This window comes from Prorops nasuta, unplaced genomic scaffold (genome assembly GCF_024137725.1).
Source record: "Prorops nasuta isolate Cenicafe-Biocafe unplaced genomic scaffold, Cenicafe_Pnas_1.2 PNAS00005, whole genome shotgun sequence".
In the NCBI taxonomy this organism is placed as follows: Eukaryota; Metazoa; Arthropoda; class Insecta; order Hymenoptera; family Bethylidae; genus Prorops; species Prorops nasuta.
This window is the reverse complement of record NW_027116802.1, coordinates 1,730,650-1,753,709: the sequence shown is the minus strand read 5'-3', so window position 1 is coordinate 1,753,709 and position 23,060 is coordinate 1,730,650. Positions and strand designations below refer to the sequence as shown.

Below are 23,060 nucleotides of genomic sequence, written 5' to 3'. Positions count from 1 at the left end.
TTACCCACTAAAACCTCCTCCATTTGGCGCTATTTGCTGCTCTGGTGTGGAATAAGTCGACTTTTCTCTACAGTAATCAATTTTATATTAATCTAAAATAAAAAATGTGTTTTCACTTTCTTTAAATTTCATCATTCTATTATTATTTGACATAATCTAATCGAGTATATTGATATTAATTGTTATGAGTCATATTGATTTGTGCAAACCTTTCAAAATAATTATTAATTAGAAACTGCCGTTCATCCTCTGTGGGTGGCGAAAATACTTCTGGTATTTGCAAATAATTTTGCATGCCAGCACGGGCAGTTTTTTTGTCACGTCTTATAATATTATATAGAACGGCTGTTGCAAAAATCACATTAATGGTTCGTTCTGGTGTTGTAAATCGCGAACCAATTGTCAGCACAGCAAACGTTCGACCCCAAATGCCGAAGCATCTCTCCACCTGAAATGTTAAATAATGTAATTTATAAATGAAGTTTCTCCAATGTATAAAAATCCTGAATATCTCTAAAACATTTTTTTAGATAAATAAATCTTTTCCTTTGGTTTTTATTTTCAAAAGTCAAAGATACATATAGATATATGATTTTCTTACCATATTGCGAGTTCTGATATGCGCTTCATTATGAAGAATCTCTGCCGGCGTTGTTGGATTGGCAAGAGGAGTAATTAGGTATCTGTGGTTAGCGTAGCCACGGTCCCCTAACAGTATGCCATTTCCGCACTCAAAATGATCAAATCTATGCTTTAATCTACTGTTAGCAAAGATTGTTGAATCGTGAGTGGAGCCTGGCCACCTCACGACTAGATCCATTATTTCTAAATGGCTATTTACAACGCACTGAACATTTAAGCTAAAAAAACCTTTGCGGTTTCTCCACAACTCTGCGTCTTCACCCCCTACAGATAGCAAGAACTGCAGTTAATCATGATGTTCTATAAACATGTTTTAAACGATTAATATATATAAGATGTAACAAGTGTGTAGAATTACATTATTATTTAAGGAATAATATACAGTTGAGAAAAATTAAGATAAGTTATGAGTATCTTCAAAAACAAATGGGTCACTTTTTTTTTAAATTTATAGTGATATCATTATTATATTTTCTTCAAATAACATTTAAAGATCTATTTATATAATTATGTAAAAACCATATTATCCCCCCTTGAAGTTAAAGAAGATTTGTTTGAGTCATTTTTTAAATAATGATTCAATATTTCGTGCATTACATATATATCCGTAACATTCGAACGATACATTCTGTATATAAATATATATATATGACGACTATAAAAACTTACCATACGATCTTATGCGTACATGTACACAATCAATTGCACCTATGACTCTTATCATGCCAGCAATTAAAAAATTGTCTTTTGTTGTGCGCATTAATTCTTCATCAGTTTTGGGCAAGGAAATGTACTGATTGAAGAGATCAGCAATTGCAGGGGATATCCGGTGCACTATCAATTGAGCTGATTTTCAACTGATGCCACAAAAATCGGCTGCTACTTGCAAAAAGCATCCTGTAGCATAAAATCTTATTGCAATCAACAGTTGGATAACTGGCGCAATTTCGTCTTTTCTAAAAATCAATATTATTTTAAAAATTAAGAGAAGCTCGATTAAAAGATTTTCAGTGACTTTCATGCATTTTTAAATGTAGCTGACAAAATTATATATAAAGAAGACCTTGCGTATGTGATATAATTGTTAACACTGTTCACTGTTTGGACGTTATTAAATATAATTGTATGAAAAATCTTTATAATATGACTATTTTAAATATCATATAATAATATTTGTTTGCTTATATAATATACCTTTGCCTTTGACGGAGAATGGGCTCAATTTTTTGCAAAATTTCCTCAAACTGCAATTTTGTCAGCCGAAAGCGACTTTGAAATTGCCTATCGTTCAATAACTCAAAGTAATTGCATCTTCGCAAAATCATCCGATTACGTGCACTGTTATCGTTTTCTACGTTAATAATCTCCATTTCTGCTTTTCGTTATATCATTAATCGTTACAAAATAAATCTGAAGTGCTTTGATATCTCTATAGAAACGCATAATAATTTCTTATTGTTAACAGCTGACTTCAATTTTTGAAAGAAGTAAAAGGGGCAAGGAGAAGTATTTAGCACCTTATATTAAAATTATTATTATATTAATTAAAAGTAAGTACATATTTACAAAACTATTTGCATTTTAAAACAATGTATATTAATGTTATATTGATGATTAATATGTATATTTAATCCTTATATAGATGAGTGTATCGGAAAATAAGGAAAAATTCATTTCCATAATTCAGAAATATTTCCATATTGTGGAAAATAAAAAAACAAAAGGAAATACACCTGCCCAAAAAGAAAAAGCTTGGGAAAAAATCAAGGCAGAAGTAGTTGAAAAAATAGGTGGTCAGTGGACCAATATCTGTCCAAAAACCAGTTGGAACCATATGAAAATGCAGGCCAGAAAATATAAAGCTGCAACAAGATCTGAGCTGTATAAAACAGGTATATATATTATATTTCTATATTCTAATAAATATATAATTGTATAAAATATGTTTCTTATTATATAGGCGGTGGAATATCCTTAGCTCCTGCGCACGATCCAATTTTAGAAAAAATTGCATCCTTAATAGGAAAATCTGCCACGGGTATAACAATTCCCAAAAGTAGAGATAGCGATGCCATACCCTCGACGCCGTCGACATCAACTTATAGTGTGGGTGATATATTCGCTGCAGAAGCAATAGATGAAGAAATGGTAGATGATCCTCATGAAGTTTTTACTGTATGTATATATTGTACATTCTATAGATATTCAATATCCACGCATATGATGTCTTTAACAATTACATTTTTATATTACACAGACATTAGTACAAAATGAAGAGATCGCTTCATGGGGTAGCGGAGAAGGTGCAGCTTCGTTAAAAAGACCAATTAGCGAACCCCTACGCCAGATACGTCATAACAGTTTCCGTCGACGTTGAGCCATCCGGACCAGCATCAATGTATAATACATATATGAAAAAAAAAATTGAAAAAGAAGAGACGAAAATAGAATTTTTGAAACTACAAATCAAAAGTGCTCAATTGTAAATTCAAGTGTCAGAAGAAAAATTAAAAAGATTAAAGAAAGATAGGTAAATAAAAATTATACTAACTTATTATAATATACTTTTATTTTGATTATTGTTATTTTTTACAGATTATAAAATGGAAATATTTGATAGAGGAAGAGCGCCAAGTGAAATTGAAATTGTTTTAATTTTGATGTATTATTGCAAGCAATTAATATTCTTGTATATAATAAAAATGTTTGTTATATTAAATATAGTAAATGTTAATGTATAACATATAACTCCCAAAAGTATGTCCATAAATTGCCAACCTTAAATAGTTAATTTTCTTTAACCCTTTCTTTTTCTATATAGATGAATTAGATTACAATAAAGTATGGAGGAATTTGGTTTAATAAATTAGTCTGATGACTTCGGTTAAACAATATATATATATATATATTTTATTAAAATAAATGTAACAAAGCCAGTTACAAAGTTTATGCATCTAGAAAGATTTAATGTACAATAGTTTATTCATGAATTTAATATTTAATTTAACTTCAACTTATTATTGCTTTAAAATTAAGAAACTTATCAGATTAATAATGCCGCATACGTGATACATTTTGAACTTCATTGCGCATTCATCAATCCAGGATTAAAATACACTGTGCTTCTTTCTGAATATTGTAAAGGTAAAAGTCTTTCCGTTGTCCCTACACCTCATGGATCGATACTTTACACGTACTCCTTTCCAGAAATCAGAATCATTGCCAACAATATCGTATCTATAATGAGGACAAATTTCATTGGTTATTCAATAAAATAATGTGGAACTTATTTGATCATGACATTATTATAACCATGAATGCCACCAGTAATAAATTCATCACAATTTCAATGTCAGGCGCATGTTGTAAGTCAATCAACAGTGCTTTGACTTCCTTCACCTCGATCGTGATCCACAGGTAGATATTTTTAGTTCTCCAAAGCCACAATTCAAGTCAATCTGTATACCATGGGCTATGAAATGGCCGTTATCCTGAATTCCGAGCTATAGGAGCTAAATAAACCTTATGTATGTTCCCTGCAAAATAAAAAATATTTGGTATCAAGCAAACAGTAACATGTCTCTATGAATTGCTGTAATATTTGATAAAAAGATCATTTATAGGATGAATATCCCATATCATGACAACCATTTCGTTAGAACCAGTTACCACTTTAATGCTCCATCCTGCGTTAAGAGTTTATAGCACCAGCTTCATCAGGATAATTATGAATTATTTATTTTGTATTGCATGCAAAATATTCCCTGCTGCAGCTGTGACCTGAAAAAAAAAATATATATTTTGAGTTTGGTAAAATCTCAAAAATTTCAAGAAGCAAAAAACCATTCTACATTTTGACTCTTACTGAGCTTTTTACACACATTGTTCAATGATTACCTGGGAATGAATCATGTGGTTTGTACATTGTTGTGTTTGTATCTCTAAAGATACATATTTTTGTAGATTACCCATGAAAGCAGTTCTGGAATTTGATGCTTTACCATCCCAGTCATTGTGCGCCTGTCAAAAAGTATCTAATCTTCTAGCGATCAACTTTTTGTTCAGATAATAACTCTTCAGACTGAATGTGCACGCAAACCAGATCTAACCAAAGCACCTATAAAAATGACATTTCTCACAAAGCATTGCATATATTCTCATACAATTTACAGATAATGATCAATTCAAACTTATCTGAAATTGATGCGAGCATAACCATCCATTTGATCTGTCAAATTTAAATTTACATGCATTCTGCTACTTAATCGTACATGTTAGCCTCCGCAGAAGCTGTTCATAAAGCTGCCAAGTCAAATTTACCATATTCAACATTATTCGGACCACAATGTAATAATTGACTGCTATCTATCAAGAGCATCAATTTACCTAGCTAAGCCATATGTACGCTTCCTGCAAAATAGAAAAGATTTGGTGTTAAGAATGAAGAAACGGGGACCCCTTACTTCCAATACATGATAAGAAACATTTGTAGGATCACATCCAAAAACAGCCATGTCTTTAAAGCCTGTGTTATTACTTTAAACTCAAACAGGGAGAATTTACCTTATTGAATTGCATCGCAATAATCATTTAATACTTGTATTATATTATATGGAAACTGGCTCTTTCTGCAGCTACGCTCCTTCAGCAAAGAAATATTATCCTAGCTTTTCGAATTACATCAACTGAAAAGCATGAGAGATCATTGTTCAGCTTTGACGCTTATTCAGCTTTTTATAGACAATGATATTACCTGAGTATGAGCCATATATAGTATTCCTATTGTTTTAAGTTTGCATCTTTACACCTTGGACAGGGAAGAGAAAGAATTAACCAAACATAACCAAAACTTGTGTGTATGGATAAATCTCTTTGGATGGATAATTATAACCGCAGGTACCTGTCACAAAAGACATTTCTCACAAAGCATCGCATATACTGTAATACATTTTATATATAATGATAAATTTATACTTATCTGAAACAGATTCAAACATAACCCTTGAGCTGACCTGTCAAATTTGTGTTTACCTAAACCTTATACTACCAGAGATGAAACGGGAGATTGCTCATGCGAGGTCCCGAGGCAATCCCTACCGGTAGGCGGCGCTGGTGTTGGCAAACGCGTGTCTCAGGTCCATCTAACCCCTAACGCCATCTATCGGAAGAGACCACGAAGCACGAGCGTTAAGCTTAGAATAGGGTAAAACATATATGCATTGTTGCCAGAAAGCGGAATAAAGAGAGAGCGGAGATATTTTCTCGGACCTCTCTGTCTTTCTCGCTGTTAGCTTCTAGCAGAAGAGTCGAGGCAAAATCTTTCCGTTTCGCTTTGCCGAAAATCTACCAATAATCGATGTCATTTATATTTGCAGGCCAATGCCTTTATACATGATTTTTTCAGCATATTTATTTATCAGCATTGACTTATTTAAATCAATAATAAATTAAGGAAATGCGTATTTGATATATAATAATTATTTTAACTATAATTTCATCGTTATATTTCGCTTATTTCCGTAAAATCTGCATTTCTTTAGTTTATTATTGATTATTGTAAGTCAATGGCAATTAAAAAAAATTTAATCTTAAAAAAAAAAGAAAAATAGCGATCAGGAATCGAACCCGGACCCACGAATCGCCACGCGATTACCTTACCGCCTAGACCACGAGGCTTCTTCAGTGCACCGTAAACAGATAGTCTTTTTAAGGGCTTGAAATCTTCTATTGAAACATAAATAAACGAAGAACCGACATCTTTATTCATTATTATTCTATGATAATGGTACACAAATTAAAGAATAATTATATAATGTAGATTTTCAAAAGCTTTTCCAATAACCAAGAACGGAAACTGCGAGCGTTGATTATTTATCTTCGTTCTTGGCTATTGGAAAAGCTTTTGAAAACTATTCAAAATATAATTATTCCTTAATTTGTGTACCATTATGACAGAATAATAATGAATAAAGCTGTCGGTTGCTCGTTTATTTATATGGTTTAAAAGAAGATTTCAAGCCCTTAAAAAGACTATCTGTTTACGGTGCTCTGAAGAAGCCTCGTGGTCTAGGCGGTAAGGTAATCGCGTGGCGATTCGTGGGTCCGGGTTCGATTCCTGATCGGTACTTTTTTTTTTTTTTTAAGATTAAATTTTTTTTAATTGCCATTGACTTACAATAATCAATAATAAACTAAAGAAATGCAGATTTTACGGAAATAAGCGAAATATAACGATGAAATTATAGTTAAAATAATTATTATATATCAAATACGCATTTCCTTAATTTATTATTGATTTAAATAAGTCAATGCTGATAAATAAATATGCTGAAAAAATCATGTATAAAGGCATTGGCCTGCAAATATAAATGACATCGATTATTGGTAGATTTTCGGCAAAGCGAAACGGAAAGATTTTGCCTCGACTCTTCTGCTAGAAGCTAACAGCGAGAAAGACAGAGAGGTCCGAGAAAATATCTCCGCTCTCTCTTTATTCCGCTTTCTGGCAACAATGCATATATGTTTTACCCTATTCTAAGCTTAACGCTCGTGCTTCGTGGTCTCTTCCGATAGATGGCGTTAGGGGTTAGATGGACCTGAGACACGCGTTTGCCAACACCAGCGCCGCCTACCGGTAGGGATTGCCTCGGGACCTCGCATGAGCAATCTCCCGTTTCATCTCTGATACTACTTAATCGTACAAGTCAGCCGAAATCAGTCGGCAGAACTTTGCCGCAAGGCTCCTTCGCAAGGCTGCCAACTCATGTTGACCATTTTCAGGTTAATTTTTTTTTGTTGGGAATCCTACTCTCCAAATTACACCGGCCCTAACGCAAGCACCCTCTATTTTGGCTGCGTTCGTTTATGTACTGCCAGTACTGAAAACCTATATTTTACGTGACATACATTGTAGAATTTTAGTACTCGCAGTTAATAAACGAACGCAGCCTTAATCTGACGTCCATCAGGGTAATCCGCTCCAATCCGCTCTTGATTGTGTATAGCAAAATGGTCGCTAGATTGTAGTAAGTGTGAAATTCCGTAAGGTGTTTGTGTCTATCTTTTCGAGTTTATATAAATATTTACTTATATGATAGCTCCAGTTCGTCTTTCGCGTTCATCCGCAAATTTGTGGGTTGAATGAAATTTTGTACACAGGTCAGTACCCCCAAGTTTTAATACATATCGCTATATGTAGATGATATATTCTATTGTAGTTACTAAAGCACCCTTAATTTTCATTTATTGCTCTCATGTTTTTTACCATATTTTTCTAAGAAATTGTCAATGAAACAAGCCTTTAAACACACTAGCATATTTATTTTTATTTTTATCTTAGATACGTCAGAAAATTATTAGTGGCCGCGATAAATTTTTAGGATTCATTTTTCTTAAACAGCACAACTGGGCGTTTTTAAATAGACTAGGCAATTATACTTAGAATATAAATCATTTGACAAGCCAATAAGATGCTGCATGGGATATCTTACTTAGGTATTTGTATTTTAAAAACTACTTATGAACGTTAACAAGAAACCAGGTAAATTTTATGATTTAATCAATGTTGTACGAGCATTGTCTATTTCTGTAACTATAATATACCTAATAGCTTTATTAAATTACTTTCTGTTATTACAAAACCTATCATTAAGTGGTCAAATGAACTGTTTTAAATATAAATGCACATGAATAGAAAGTCTGTTGGTAGGCTAAGAGTTAAGGTAAACTAAGATTATAATTACCGTAGGAAGATAATGATGATAGAGTTTATGATGCTTTAATAAAATTACGAAATCCTATAGCGTAGTTTGTCTTTGGTCTATATGTCACAATTTAAGCTTATTTTTTCCTTGAATACAAATGTGTACAGATTTTCCTTACCCTTTAACCTTTACATGTCATTAGGGGGTCAAAATATAACCATTATTAAACGTATTTACTAATATCTTTCATAATATCTTTTCTTTCAAATAATTGTAAATATTTCAAATTTAGATTCAATGTAAAAAAAGACCTACAACAAAGTATGGACTAAAGAGCACTCGAGAATCTACTTAATCAGCTTGAAGTTGTTTTTTTTCAGTGATGGTAACTTATTTTACCACCTATATTTCAATGTGATAGCAGTATGTCACATAAGAGCTAATATAAAAATGCTTCACACTTTTTAATTCACTGTTTATCTCTATCGTAACTAGTCAGCTAGAATTATCCTGATATTCAATTATACTTTACACAAAATGATCATTTTAATTATACATTTTATAGGTAATATTGTTATAATTATTACAGAAGTTATGTTAAATATTTTAGATTGTACTAAAACTGTATGAGATATGTCTGGCATACAGCTTCTGTATAAATGCTATACAAAACTATTTTTAATGTTTGCTATTAGACTTATTAAATGTGAATAAAACATCTTTAACGAATCTAATAGCAGCTACTTGCTTCCTAGAAATAATCTTTCTCCTTTAAAGGTATCCATCTAGGTTGAATATTTAATTTTCCAAAAATCCTCTAGAAATTTATAAATAATAACTTATTTGTAAGGAATAATCTTATTTGTTAAGATTTACCCTATATGATGGTGAAGTGCTTGTTTTTCCAATAAAGAAAAATATTCTTACAATAGCAAATACTATATTTTATTTTATGAAAAAAGTCATGAAATTTATCAAAGAAGCAAGCCTTTGTGGCTATGAACCGGGGTTAAATGTGTAATTTGAGACTAAACACACAAGTTGATATTCCTAAAAATGTAGACAATTTTTAGCTTAATTAAACCAATTAAACTAAACCAAAAATAGATTTGAAACTATTTTATCGATGGGAACTTACAGTAGTATGTTAGACAAGGACAGATCCCATATTTCGTAACTTTCACAAAAATTTTCAGGATTAGTACGGACCGGAAACGATGTATATATAGATATACATTTATCATTAAAAGTACTGATAATTGTTGTTAACTTGGATATAACGATACCGAAAATTGTCAATAAGAGTTATAGAATTAGCCTACAGGTCTATTAGGATAGGTTGGAAGATGCCCGAAACATTACTGAGGCAGCATGCAATCATCTGTTATCACATGGATATGATTATAGCATTCAACCTGTAGAGGGCCGGAAAGACAATATATTGGCTCAGCTTTCAATCGGTCTTTCTATGTAATCAATCCATGGTATTAAGTAGTTTTTCAACCCATTTTCTAAGGGCCGATGCGAGATGGAAAAATTCAGGGCTAGAAACCCCAGAATTTGAAGAAAAAAAAGCAGCTTTTATGTTCGGGAGCTCAAAGTGAAAATACCCTGAAGTAATACTAGATAAATTATATGATAATTTATCACCTTCACGTGGAATTGGCGTCAACCTAGGATGATTACTGTTTTTTTGTTTTCAAATCCTGAGGTTTCTAGCCCTGAATTTTTCCATTTCGCAATGGCTCTAAGGGTCAATTTGCCATGTAGGCTTAAGCCCAAGTCTAACTTAAGCTGGTATAGTCCCGACACATTAACTATAACAACTTTTAAGTCAGACTTGGGCTTAAGCCTACTTGGTCAAATTGACTCTAAGGTCATATGTCACTTCAAATCCCGGCCCTCTAAAGGATAAAGTTTCATACAAAACCCTTCAATTTAATTTAATATTTCAAAATGATTAAAATTGAGAAATATTAGAATTTTTAACCATGGATAATTTTCAAAGAAAAAACATTTTCTAAAGGTTATAAAGAAATAAACTAAAGAAGGATGCTTGCAGTGTACGCTTTTATTTAAATATCGATTCAAATGATTAGGTTAATATGTTAATAATCATATACAGGTAGGAAAACACTTGCAGTGTATTAAGTGAATCCTCTTTTTACCAAAAATTATTGTTTAGAGGAAAATGTTGCAAGTCTGCCAAAGTCTGTAATAATATGTCATTTAAATGTAATAATAGTATTTTGCAAATCTGAAATATAAAAGAAAAAGTTAATTTCAAGCTTCAATTATTGAAATAACATACAAATCTCTAGCAATAAAATTTATTGTACCTATATCTTTAATTATATTTTAAATTTTATTAATAAAGCCTATATTCTTATAGAGTGAAGAGTTAAAAATTTCTTGGAATTCATTGTCTTCAAATTTCTCATCTGCATATGTGAACAAATTTTGGTATCTCCTGGCATTATGTGCATTCTTCGAATATGAGCTGCTGTTTATCTCAATTATGAATAAGTGAGAAATATATAAATGAATCAAATGAACCAGGTAATGTATAGACAAATTTAATACAAATTTTCACACATAAAACCATCTAATTGTGGGTGACTCCCTGTGTACCTATTTAGTATTCTGTAATATCTTTCAATGTGATTATTTGTTTTTATTTTCAGTTTAAAGACAGCTATTATTGTAGGGCTCTACATATATGCTTCTGCAACAAATTGGAAAAACTTTTTAAAATGGACTGCAATATATAACTTCTTTTCTAACATTGCCTTTATAATAATAAATGCATGGAAAATAAAGTAGCAGAGAAGCAGAGGTAAATTCAAGATTTTTTTTACCATATTAAGACTAATATTGTTCTTTAGATGAAGATTGTCCGTTAGTTTTTATTTTTTTCCCCCTTTTTAATGTTGCCTAAGCCAAAAACAATACGCAATATAAAATAATGTATAAATAATATTAACTTACATAAACATAACAAAAGTTGCATCCCTTGTTTTTGCATGTGCAGAAAATAGTTGTCATTGCATTGTGTAGGGCTTTTTCGAAATTGTAAATGCAACTTTCAGCTTTCAAATTTTTCTATATTTCTCATGATATCAGATAAGAAATTTTTGCATAGTCTTTTCCTGACAGCGGGACATAGGAAATTCATGTTAGTTGATTATAGCACTCGAAATGATGAAGTCCGTGACCGCTGATTCGTCAATTTCGTGCAGTGCCAACCTAAAATAGGCCACTATCAAAAGTTGGATGACGCAAATGGGACAAATCCGCCATCTTGGTGCATAAGAGTGTAAAAGCATAAAAGTAAAAATCTGACAGATTATCTGAGGTTAAAGAAGGAAAAATTAAAATAATACTAAGAAAATATAATAAAAATAACCAGAAGAAACGGAACTAAATATGTGGTGAATTTAATTAATGTGTTTAGTGCATTATATATGATTAGTTAACTGTTGATAATGTTTCGTTATTCAATTTAGTTTTATTTGAGGAAGACGTAAAAGTTATGCGAGAAGAATATAGAACTATTTTAAATTACTAAAAATGATCAACATTTAACTAATTATATTTAATGCACTAAACTCAATAATTAAACTCACCTCACATTTAGTTTTGTTTCTTCTGATTATTTTTATTATAATTTCTTATTACTATTTTAAGGTAGTAGTCTGGTAAATCGACCGGTTTTGCATGGTATTTTTCGGGAATTTTTTTGACTACCTAAATGAAATGCAAAAAATCTGAAAATTTTATATGTTGTTAATACTATATTGAATTATACAAAAATCTTTTTTTTTTTTAATTTTTACGATATTTTATTTAAATTATATGGGGTCAAAGTAGGTGAAAAATAAAAAACATGTGCTGCTGGCCCGTGAGGTATCTCCAGTTTGGGTAATCGGAAACAAAAAAATGCAACGGATTATTGTTCAGTAGGATTGTCATTCTGGCAGGTGCTAGAAAAAATTAATTTGGTTGAAAAATAATAAAATGGCGGACTTCGAAAGAAAAAGATACAATTTTTTAGTGTAAATTGGGCTGTAAATTGAAAAGTAATGAATGAAAAACATTGATTCTAGTACCCGCCAGAATTACAGATGTGTAGAACAACCTGTAAAGATTTCAGCCCGATCGGTTCAACAGAAAATCTGTTATGTCTCGGGCCGACCGAGAAAACGTGGTGTCGAGAAAAACGCGTTTAAAGTTTGGCTAACAGAACTTTCATCCTCACACTAATCGTCGATCCCCGGTGCGCGCAACAAGCGTTAGGTCTCTTCATACGTGTCAAACGCGGGTATATCTGGTTATATTCTTTCGTATATCAAAAGGTATACAAAACTTCAAGGAAATATAAAGGTAATAAGTCATAATAGTGAGGAATAACCGTTAGCAGCTGTCGTGCACCTTACAGCGTTCAATTATGCGGCGCTCTCGAATATATGTTATATCTTTGTTAATATTTTGAATATCGGTTTAAAATTTATACACCACATTCTCATGTTGGTATACTATCGAAATATGAAAAAAAAATTTCGACCCAAACAACCAGACTACTACCTTAATTTTTTCTTCCTTAACCTCAGATAATCTGTCAGATTTTTACATTTATGCATTTACACTCTTATGCACAAAAATGGCGGATTTGTCTCATTGCGTCATCCAGCTGTTGATAGTGGTGTATTTTAGATTGCCACTGCACGAAATTGACCAATCAACGACCACGGATTTCATCATTCCAAGTGCTATAATTAATTAACATGAATTTCCTGTGTCCCGTCGTTAGGAAAAGACCCTGTATATGACTCCTTATTTTTCTTTGCCTTGAATATCCATACAAATGGAATAAACTGAAACAAATCATAAATAAATTCATATTATAGTTCAGTATTATACTTTAAGAGAAAATCTAATATAGTTTAGAAAATTACTTTTTCATTTTTTAGCTCTACAATAATTAATAAATTATAAGCATTATAAACATTAAATACTGACTTATATGTGGCATCTTTAACCTTTACAGCCCGGGCATATTATTCACTTACTTCTTTGTTTTAACTATTACAGTCGTTTGATAAATGTCAATGGAATAAACTTTGAAAATGTTCCCAGCACCAATGCACCACTATAGTGGCTTTCCCGGACTATAAAGGTAAGACAGATAATTACAGTATTCTCTAGTTCTTTGCAGAGCTTGTCAAATATCACGGGGTTACCACCATCCACTTCTTTCTATCCAGGAACTTATAACTTATGAGATTAAATTGCCACATTTCAACTTTACATGTTTTATCTCTAGCCTTTTTTGTTAAATGCTTGATCGCAATTTTTTTGTGTGGCCGTAGCTTCTTGGGATGTAATGACCTTACCTTATATTTGATTGTGCCATCTACCTTTGCGAAGGGCAGATGTGCAACTGCATTGGGATTCTGGCTCATTTATTAATTTAAATATGAAGTCAATGAATTATTTAATCTGATATGTTTTTATACACACACACACACATTAATTTGTATCATTTACTTAAGAGCAGTGGAGAAACAAATATCCCTTGTACAATCAGCTTTCATATTCATTGCTGTTTGTGAACATTGTTCCTCAAATCTCCCTTGTTAAGGAAATTTTCTTTAGCACCATGATTGTAGTATTTCAGAATAGGAAAGTTTACACATTCTTTTAAATTCGTTGTACCTGTACAACCTCTTCTTCGACATTATAAATATCTATTAATTGAAATAAAATAATATCAAACCGCGCAAATTTTTCATAGTAAGTAATTGTTTTTGTTTTTCCTACTGAAAATATTTGCAATATATTTTTTTTATTATTTGTATGTTTTTCTTACTTCGATAATAGGGGTAAATCCATCTAGATAAACAATTCTAGAAAACTTTGTAGGTTTCATAATATATTTTAAAAACAATGGTCAAGAAAATGTATCAAATTACTGTAAAAATAAAACAAGATAATATTTAAAATATCTAAAACCAGTTCATCTAGATTTTCCAGAATTTTTTAGGAAATTGAATACAATTTTATTGAATATTTTCTTTTAAATTAGTGGAAAACCTGGAAAGCTTTTTAGAATTGTTTATAGCCAGATGGATTTGCCAATTATCAAAGTAAGATCCATACAAATAAAAATAAAGTAAATACATTACAAGTATTTCCAATAGGAAAAACAAAAACAATTTCTTACTATGAAAAATTTGCGAGGTTTGATATTATTTTATTTCAATTAACAGATATTTATAATGTTGAAGAAGAGGTTGTACAGGTACAATGAATTTAAAAGAATGTGTAAACTTTCCTATTCTGTAATACTACAATCATGGTGCTGAAGAAAATTTCCTTAACAAAGGAGATTTAAGCAACAATGTTCACAAACAGCAACGAATATGAAAGCTGATTATACAAGGGATATTTGTTTCTCCACTGCTTTTAACTAAATGATACAAATTAATGTATAAAAACATATAAGATTAAATAATTCATTGACTTCATATTTAAATTAATACGAGCCGGAATTCCAATGCAGCTGCACAATTGCCGTTCGTAAAGGTAGGTGGCATAAACAAATATAGGGTAAGGTCATTACATCCCAAGAAGCTACGGCCACAAAAAAGCTTGCGATCAAGCATTTAACAAAAAAGGTTGGAGATAAAACATGTAAAGTTGAAATGTGGCAATTTAATCTCATAAGTTATGAGTTCCTATATAGAAAGAAGTGGATGGTGGTAATCACGTGATATTTGACAAGTTCTGCAAAGAACTAGAGAATACTGTAATTATCTGTTTTAGCTTTATAATCCGGGAAAGCCACTATAATGGTGCATTGGTGCTGGGAACATTTTTAAAGTTTATACCATTGACATTCATCAAACGACTGTATCAGTTAAAACAAAGATGTAAGTGAATAATATGCACGGGATGTAAAGGTTAAATATACCACTTATAAATCAGTATCTGATGATTATAATGCTTATCATTTATTAACTATTGTAAGGCCAAAAATGAAAAGATAATTTTCCAAACTGTATTTAGTTTTTCTCTTAAAGTCTAATGCTGAACCATAATATGAATTTATCTACAATTTGTTTCAGTTTATTCCATTTGTATGGATGCTCAAGGCAAAAGAAGAATGAGGAGTCATATAAAAATATCTTATTTTCTATCATGAAAAATATAAAAAGATTTGAAACCTGAGGGTTGCATTTACAATTTCGAGAATGTCTCACACAATGCAATGATACAACTATTTTCTGCACATGCAAAAACAAAGGATGCAACTTTTGTTATGTTTATGTAAGCTAATATTATTTATACGTTATTTTATGTTCCATATTGTTTTTGGCTTAGATAACATTAAAAAGGGGAAAAAATTAAAAGTAAGGGACAATTTTCATTTAAAGAACAATATTAGTCTTAATATGTTAAAAAAAATCTTGAATTTACCTCTGCTTCCCTGCCACTTTATTCTGCATGTATTTATTGAACGATCAAACGAACTTACCTGTACCTGAAATTTATTCGTAATTATATGAAGTCTTCGCTCTTCCTACATTACTATAACAATGCGTTGATGTCTTCGAACAGCTACTGCTCGATCCACGAATTTAGAGTCCCAAAAACTGCCGATGGCAGCGCCTCCTAGCTTAGCTCCTCCCTACTCTTCAGGCTTTATAGTGCTTTGCTATTATACTCCGTTATACTGCTTTTGAGGAGGGTTAAATAAAAACTAGGTAGGAGTAATGTAGTTCGAGCAAAGACTTCATAGAATTACGATCGAACTTCACGTACAGGTAAGTTCGTTTGATTATTCAATTATATACGTCTTCATTCTGACTACATTACTATAACAATGCGTAGTTTAGGAGTCCAAGGGGTAAGATTCAACCGACAAATACATCAGCAATGTACTATGAAGAGTAACCCTTATTTTATATAAGAAAGAAAAAACCTTTTTAATTTATGTTACCTTAGACCTGTAAAACGTTTCGTGCAAGCTCGAAACTGTCTGGCAAGATGGGTCGCTTATAAAATTTTGCAAAACAAAGAGGTCTTTCAGAACAATCTGCTTTGCGTCTTATAATATCAACATCCATACCTTTTTCATCAGACTTTGATCCAGCAGCATGTCGCGTTGAATGCCCAGTGAAAATATCTTTATCGATACCACATAAATTTAAAGTTTTCTTTAACCATCTTCCTATTGAATTTACTCCTACTGCCTTATAAGGACTTCTCAAGCTTATAAACAGATTATCAATGTTGTTTCTAATATTTCTTGTCCTCTCTATATATCTGATGACTGAGTTAATCACGCATTAATTAGATTTTTCTGTAAATGTTGACAATTGAAGCAAAAGGCTGCTCTCTGCCTGCTGTTGATATTTTTATTAACTCCGGAATCTTAATAATCCTCTATCTACTATCTTAATGTTAGATATTTTTATAAGTGATAACGTTTGCGCCTTCTGCGCTGTACTTAAAGCTAATAATATAAGTGTTTTATAGGTTAAATTTACAAAGTTATCATAATCTAATACCTCAAGGTAATCTAGAAATATCGCCACGTCCCAAGTACCTGCATATTTGGGTCTTGATGGTCTCAGCCTGTATACACCCTTCATAGATCTAGAAATATCTAGACGTTTGCCAATTGTATTCTGCTATATCAACGAGATTGCACTTCTGAAGAAATTTAAAATTCCATATGATGCGCCTTTTTCAAATCTTTCTGTTAGAAAACTCAGGACGTTTGCTATGTAGGTATCCGTAAAACCAATATTTCTTTGGTTACAAAATTCATCCCATTGCTTTAATGCACATGCATATTGTTAAAATGTGGAATCAGTTACCGATGTTATCATTATTGTTAAAGCTTCCCTGGGCAAACCTCTGTTTAAAAAGGCTGTCCGCACACTTTGGCGGCAATAAAACGAAGATGTTTCACTTGCAGATGTATCTTCTCCTGGTCAGGAGATAATAACATGCTGACATTGGGTAAAAAATAATCAATTCTCCTACAATTATTTTTTCTAAAATAGGGAACCAAGGCTGATTTCTCCACAAAGTGACGGCAACAATTCCAGTGGCATTTTCTCGCTTTATCTTGACTAATTTTTTTTTTAATTAACAAAAATGGTGGGAAAAACGTAAAAGAATTCATCAGACTAAATAAGTGTAAATGCGTTAGTACAACAAATATTCTTCTGTGGTTTCCATGACACGAACCTTTCGTACCTTCTATTTTTAGCTGATGCAAACGAATCAATGGACGGTAGACCGAAAACTTCAGTTATTATTTGGAAACATTTTCCGTTTAGCTCCAATTTTATGTCATCCTGACTGATTCTGGAGAGTTCATCTGCTATTACATTTTCTGCTGATGCTATGTATGACGCAATTAAAATTATTTTGCTTTGCTCCGCTCATTGCCAAATTTCTCAAGAGAAAGTACTTAAAATGTCCACTCTTACGCCATTATGATAAGCTGTGGTATTATCTACACGTAAAAGTATCTGTTCATTTCTTAATGCTGATGCTAATTCAAACAAGGCGATTTTTACTGTTAGCAATTCTAAATATATTTTATATGAAATTTTCTTTCTTTCTCCGATCAAACGCCAAATATTTTCCCAGCTCCATAAGTTGCACCCCAGCCCGTCGAGGAAGCGCCCGTATAAATAGTCTTATCATAGCAACCATCTTTAATATAATGTATTCTGATAGGCAACATTTTGTTTACACCATCTCAGGTCCTTCATAACTAAATCTTATATAGGCATTTTCTTGTAAAAATTATAATCATTCATGATCAGCTGGAAAATCTTTTCTGTATATATCCAAGCATACTTGCCTGCTGGTCACGCTGCAACTAGTTTGCCAATTAAATGCGCAAAATCTCTAATTGTACAGCTTCTTAAATGCACTGTCTCTTTATTTAATCCTGGATTAACAAAAGTCTTTCTATTAAGAGACTGCTTATTTGTCAGCAAAGAAGCCAAATTCCCAATGGTCTTAGGAGGTTTTAGAATCTCCAATAAATCCAGATCTTCCTCTCTATTTTCATAAATCCTTGTTATTAACGATCCTGTGACCGTTAAAATTAGACCACTTATGTCTTGAATCTTAACCATATGGTTATCACGGGCCCTGGCCCTCTGTCTTCGTAGCGGAGATTTGAGGGTTAAGTTTTGGTAATTCAAGCCGAATCTCGGTTTTCATTGAACCTGGAACCTTATATATTTTCTACTCTCTTTATTTAATGCAATTAAAACATCAGCATATTTGAGATCGGTTGAGACTATAAAATCCCCTGGGAAGGTTAAGGCTACTGGAGTCCTCAATTATTATATCCTAAAACTATATCTACGATGAATTTGTATTTCGTAATTTTTGCCCAATTTGCATAGAATTTACCTAATCTTCTTGCTATGTAACTTATACTAACCAATTCTCCTTCTGTTACATATGGCTCCTCTTCGACTTATATAAGCAATTTAAACAAAAATAAATTTTTCTCTCTTGTCTATGCAACACTTTTTTTTTAGGTTATGTAACTCAACATGTATACCTAAAATTCTGCTTATATATTAGAAAAAACACCGTTTTCTGACTCCTGTTTTGCAACACCTGCAAATGCAAGGAGTGTTAAGTGGCTATTTTTTGTTTTGAAAAACATGTAAACACAGCGTCTCGCCACTCGTGCGAGCACTTACTGCCGTTAGCCTATCTTTTATTTCCACGAAGTATCATGAGAAGAAATTAATTCAATGAGACTAATTGAGGCTATTTTATAAGTACTTACAATTGCAAGCCATTTGTTATCCGATTGTTCTGTGGTCTCTGAATCCTCCTCTAAATCTTCCTCTACTGTTAGTGAAATATTAGGATTTACGCTTTCTTTTCCTACCTCGTCTACCTCATCGACGCCATTATTCATCCTGAATTACAAACTTTCGACACCTGAAAATGATCTTACTAACTGTTTTTTTATTTGAGCTTCTTTAATTCTTCCTGTGGGATTAATTTTTCTGTTATCCTTCTTATCCTTACTCTTGTGCTTTCCCATTTGTTAAGGGATAAATCTTATTTGGACTCTACAATACGTACTCCTCGTAGCGCGCACGAGAAAATACTGAAGAGTAAGGAGGAGCGAAGCTAGGAGACGCTGCCATCGGCAGTTTTCGGGACTCTAAATTCGTGGATTGAGTAGTAGCTGTTCGAAGACATCTACACATTGTTATAGTAATGAAGGAAGAGCGAAGACGTATGTAATTATTATAAAGGCAATGATAGAAAAGGAGTCATATATTGCAGTCCATTTTAAAAAGTTTTTCTAATTTGTTGCATAAGCACATATGTAGAGCCTTACAATAATATCTGTCTTTAAACTGAAAATAAATACAAATAATTATATTAAAAGATATTACAGAATACTAAGTCGGTACATGGGGAGTCACCTACAATTAGATGGTTTTATGTGTGAAGGTTTATATTAAATTTTTCTACACATTACCTGATTCATTTGATTCATTTATATATTTTTCAGTTAGTCGATAAAATTAAATCAATTATACATAATTGAAATAAATAGCAGCTTATTTTCGAAAAATGCAAATAATGCCATGAGATACTAAAATTGGTTCATAGATGTAGATCCTAAATTTGAAGACAATGAATTCGAGGAATTTTTTAACTTTTCACTTTATAGGGTTTATCAATAATGATGTTTTTAATTTAACCACATATTTCAAGCATAAATTAAATCAAAAAGTCATGTACAATTAATATAGTAAAAACATAGTTGTTAATGTAAATCAATTTTAAACCGATAAATCAGGGCTTCGATTCAACGGAAAAATTACTTTACTCTCTCCTTCGTTGACACTTCCCTTTCGGTAAAAAAGAGAAGTTTGTACTTCACTGTTCTATGCATATTGCCACACGCATACAAATGTGAAACTATTCCATTTATAAATGTTACCTCTTGACGTCCTACATTCCTGATCCATGCGCTGTATGCAATTTATTTTCTACTTATATTTAAAAGGATCCTCTGAAGCACCTATTAAGTTGAAATTTCTGGAGAACAATAATGCGTTATTTGTAGATTCATTTTGAAGCCATTTTATCTTTTTAGTACCGCAATATATGAACTGCTTTAAGGTAGTCAAAAAATAAGTATTATATTACAAAAGCTATTATACAAAATTTTATTTTTTTCTGTTTTATTAGATGGAGCAGTTTGCTGCATCATTGGAAGAGCGAAATGATTCGACAATAGATTTTCAAGTAAGCTCATGTCATCTGTGGAAATTACGACATAAGTGGAGAGCTTGAGGAACCCCTTTAAGAATAATCAAGCCGTTTTTTATTTTATGAAAGGGTAAGCCACAAAATGAAAAATAATTTTTTCTGAATGCCATATATTGTCCATAGTTTTTGTCTAGTACTTTTTGCATCGTGTCTGCGTAAATGAATTTGCCAGTAAAACTAGCCAATTGCTAAACCACATACTAGTTTAGTGACTAGAAGTTGATATGATGACCAAATTGAAACAATTTAAAATTCATAATAAAATGAAAAGGAAAACATACCTATTTACTAATTTTTCTGGAATCAAGAGACGCGGTAGTGTCTCGACGGAAAGTACATAAAAGTAGGTATAGACAGGTGTTCTATACCGCCGTTGAGGCACTACTCTCTTATACAGCAAGTTTGACCGTCTCAATTTTCAAACTAATTTATCTCCATCTTCTCGTACTTCAGAGCGTGCAAAGACTATGAATAATAATCTACAGCATTAACAAAAAATTATTCTTAATTTTGTAACTTGTCCTTTCATAAAATGATGAAAGGTTTATTTATTCTTAAAGGGATCCCTTAAACATGTCACTTAATTCAAATTTTCCAGAGAAGACTATGGCTTTGCATGAAATCAATTTTTGAGTAATTTTGCTCTCACAATAATACAGCAAACTGCTATATCTGATAAAACAGTAAGATTTTCCAGAACAGAAAAAAATAAAAATTCATATAACAACTTTCTTAATATAATACTCATCTTTTAACTACCTTAGAGCAGATTATATGTGGCGTCACCATAAAAATAAAACGGTTTCAAAATGAATCTACAAATAACGCCTTAGTTTTCTCCAGAATTTTCAACTTAATACGTGCTTTAGAGGATCCTTTTAAAAATAAGTAGAAAATAAACTTCATACACTGCATAGATCAAGAATGTAGGACGTCAGGAGGTAATATTTATAAATGGAATAATTTCATATGTGTGCGTGTAGCAATACAGTACGGTAAAGTACAAGCTTCTCTTGTTTATCGAAAAGGAAGTGTCAACGAAAGAGAGAGCAAAGTAATTTTTCCGTTGAATCGAAGCCATGATTTATCGGTTTAAAATTGATTTATCTCAGCAATGAAGCTTTTCCGGACCTTATAGTATAGGACTTTTCGACTTAGCTTATGCTCAAGAATATGTGGTTAAAATTAAAAGCATCATTGTTGCTACACCCTGTAGAAATTAAATTTATTCACAAAAAACTCTTCGTGAGGATCACTACAAATCAATTTTGGGGTCACCCTGCCAGGACTCACGCTTTGTTATTATACACCTTGGTCACTCTGCTCTCACACAGATACGTTCACTGTTCACCGAAGGGTCGGAATGGAAATAAGGGTAGCAGGCCAATCGGTAGAGCATTTTAGCATGGCAAAAATATTAACAGCAAACCGACTGTGCAATTATATAAAAGAGGGGGCGTAGATTAATGGGTATATGTTTTTCACTCGAGTTTCGTGTCCGGCTAATTGTTATAAACAATCTAATGCCAAAAAATCGCAATTTTGTTTTTGTTTTTTGCTTATAACTTTTGATCTAATTGAGCAATCTTACTGCCCCAGCAAATGAAATTTAGAGCATTAAAATACGAAGAGATTTCCTGGTCGAAAGTCCCGATGGGACAATTAGCAACGGAGAAAAATCAGAAAAACCGGAAAATTAGCCGTTTATTCATAAATTTGTAACTCCGCCATTTTTTGAGCTGGAGCATCGGAATTTTGGGAAAATGTAGATAATTATAGGTAGTTTAATGTGTGCAAAACCCTAGTACTATTAGACAATTAGATTAGTCACAGCAGCAATTTTAATTTTCGAGAGCGCGATTTTCGATCGAGGCTGTATGAAATTCTGTTAGGGTGATTTTAATTTTAAAACCAGATTTGAAAAGTTGACATCGTGCCCTACAATACTGCAATTTCACATTTTCGATAAAATGATTGTTAGTGGTTGAAAAAGCTACGAAAAGTCGGCGAAAAACGGCCGAGCACGCCTTCGCGCTCGAGTAGTGGGGGGCGGGCCGGCGGAAGTGGGGAAAGATATATTTATATAGTACACTGAGAAAAACAAATTGTCAACGATGCCATGAGGTTGAGTTATATGCAGTTACAACAAAGTAATTAGAATTAAAATAATAACTTGCAGTATTGATTAAATATCATGCATTAAATTACGTCAAGTGTTTGGTATAATTGTTTAAACTAAATATTTAGTAGTGTGGAAATAATATATATTTGTATAAAACAAAAATATATCTGAACAAGATTATATGCATAGCTCAGCCAACCTCATATAGGTTATTCGATAAAATATAAAGAATCATTTTTACAATA

The 23,060-nt window shown here is 32.1% G+C and overlaps 2 protein-coding genes across 22 annotated transcripts in view; one reads left to right on the top strand and one right to left on the bottom strand.

Annotated features, from left to right (window-relative positions):
- On the bottom strand, window positions 1–820 carry LOC136773766 (putative nuclease HARBI1). Its single transcript, XM_066727680.1, has 3 exons — window positions 602–820; window positions 210–448; window positions 1–67 (listed from the first exon to the last, which is right to left on the bottom strand). Exons 1-3 carry the CDS (start codon window positions 818–820, stop codon window positions 1–3), a joined length of 525 nt encoding a protein of 174 aa, XP_066583777.1.
- A 6,758-nt stretch (window positions 821–7,578) lies between these two features.
- The window catches only part of Csk (C-terminal Src kinase), a 278,720-nt gene continuing 263,238 nt past the window's right edge, over window positions 7,579–23,060 (top strand). For 8 of the 21 annotated variants that reach the window (XR_010822617.1, XR_010822618.1, XM_066727075.1 and 5 more), the window contains exon 1: window positions 7,616–7,800. The gene's annotated coding sequence lies outside the window, so the exon portion shown is untranslated. The other 13 variants (XM_066727065.1, XM_066727061.1, XM_066727071.1 and 10 more) reach the window with 11 other exon arrangements.

What these genes read in the sequence shown, in the direction of transcription:
- LOC136773766 (XM_066727680.1), bottom strand. Translation starts at nt 820, where the DNA reads ATGGATCTAGTCGTGAGGTGGCCAGGCTCCACTCACGATTCAACAATC. An exon ending in ATATCAGAACTCGCAATATG is followed by an intron (nt 449 to 601) that starts GTAAGAAAATCA and finishes TTAACATTTCAG; the next exon opens with GTGGAGAGATGCTTCGGCAT. An exon ending in ATTAATAATTATTTTGAAAG is followed by an intron (nt 68 to 209) that starts GTTTGCACAAAT and finishes TGATTACTGTAG; the next exon opens with AGAAAAGTCGACTTATTCCA.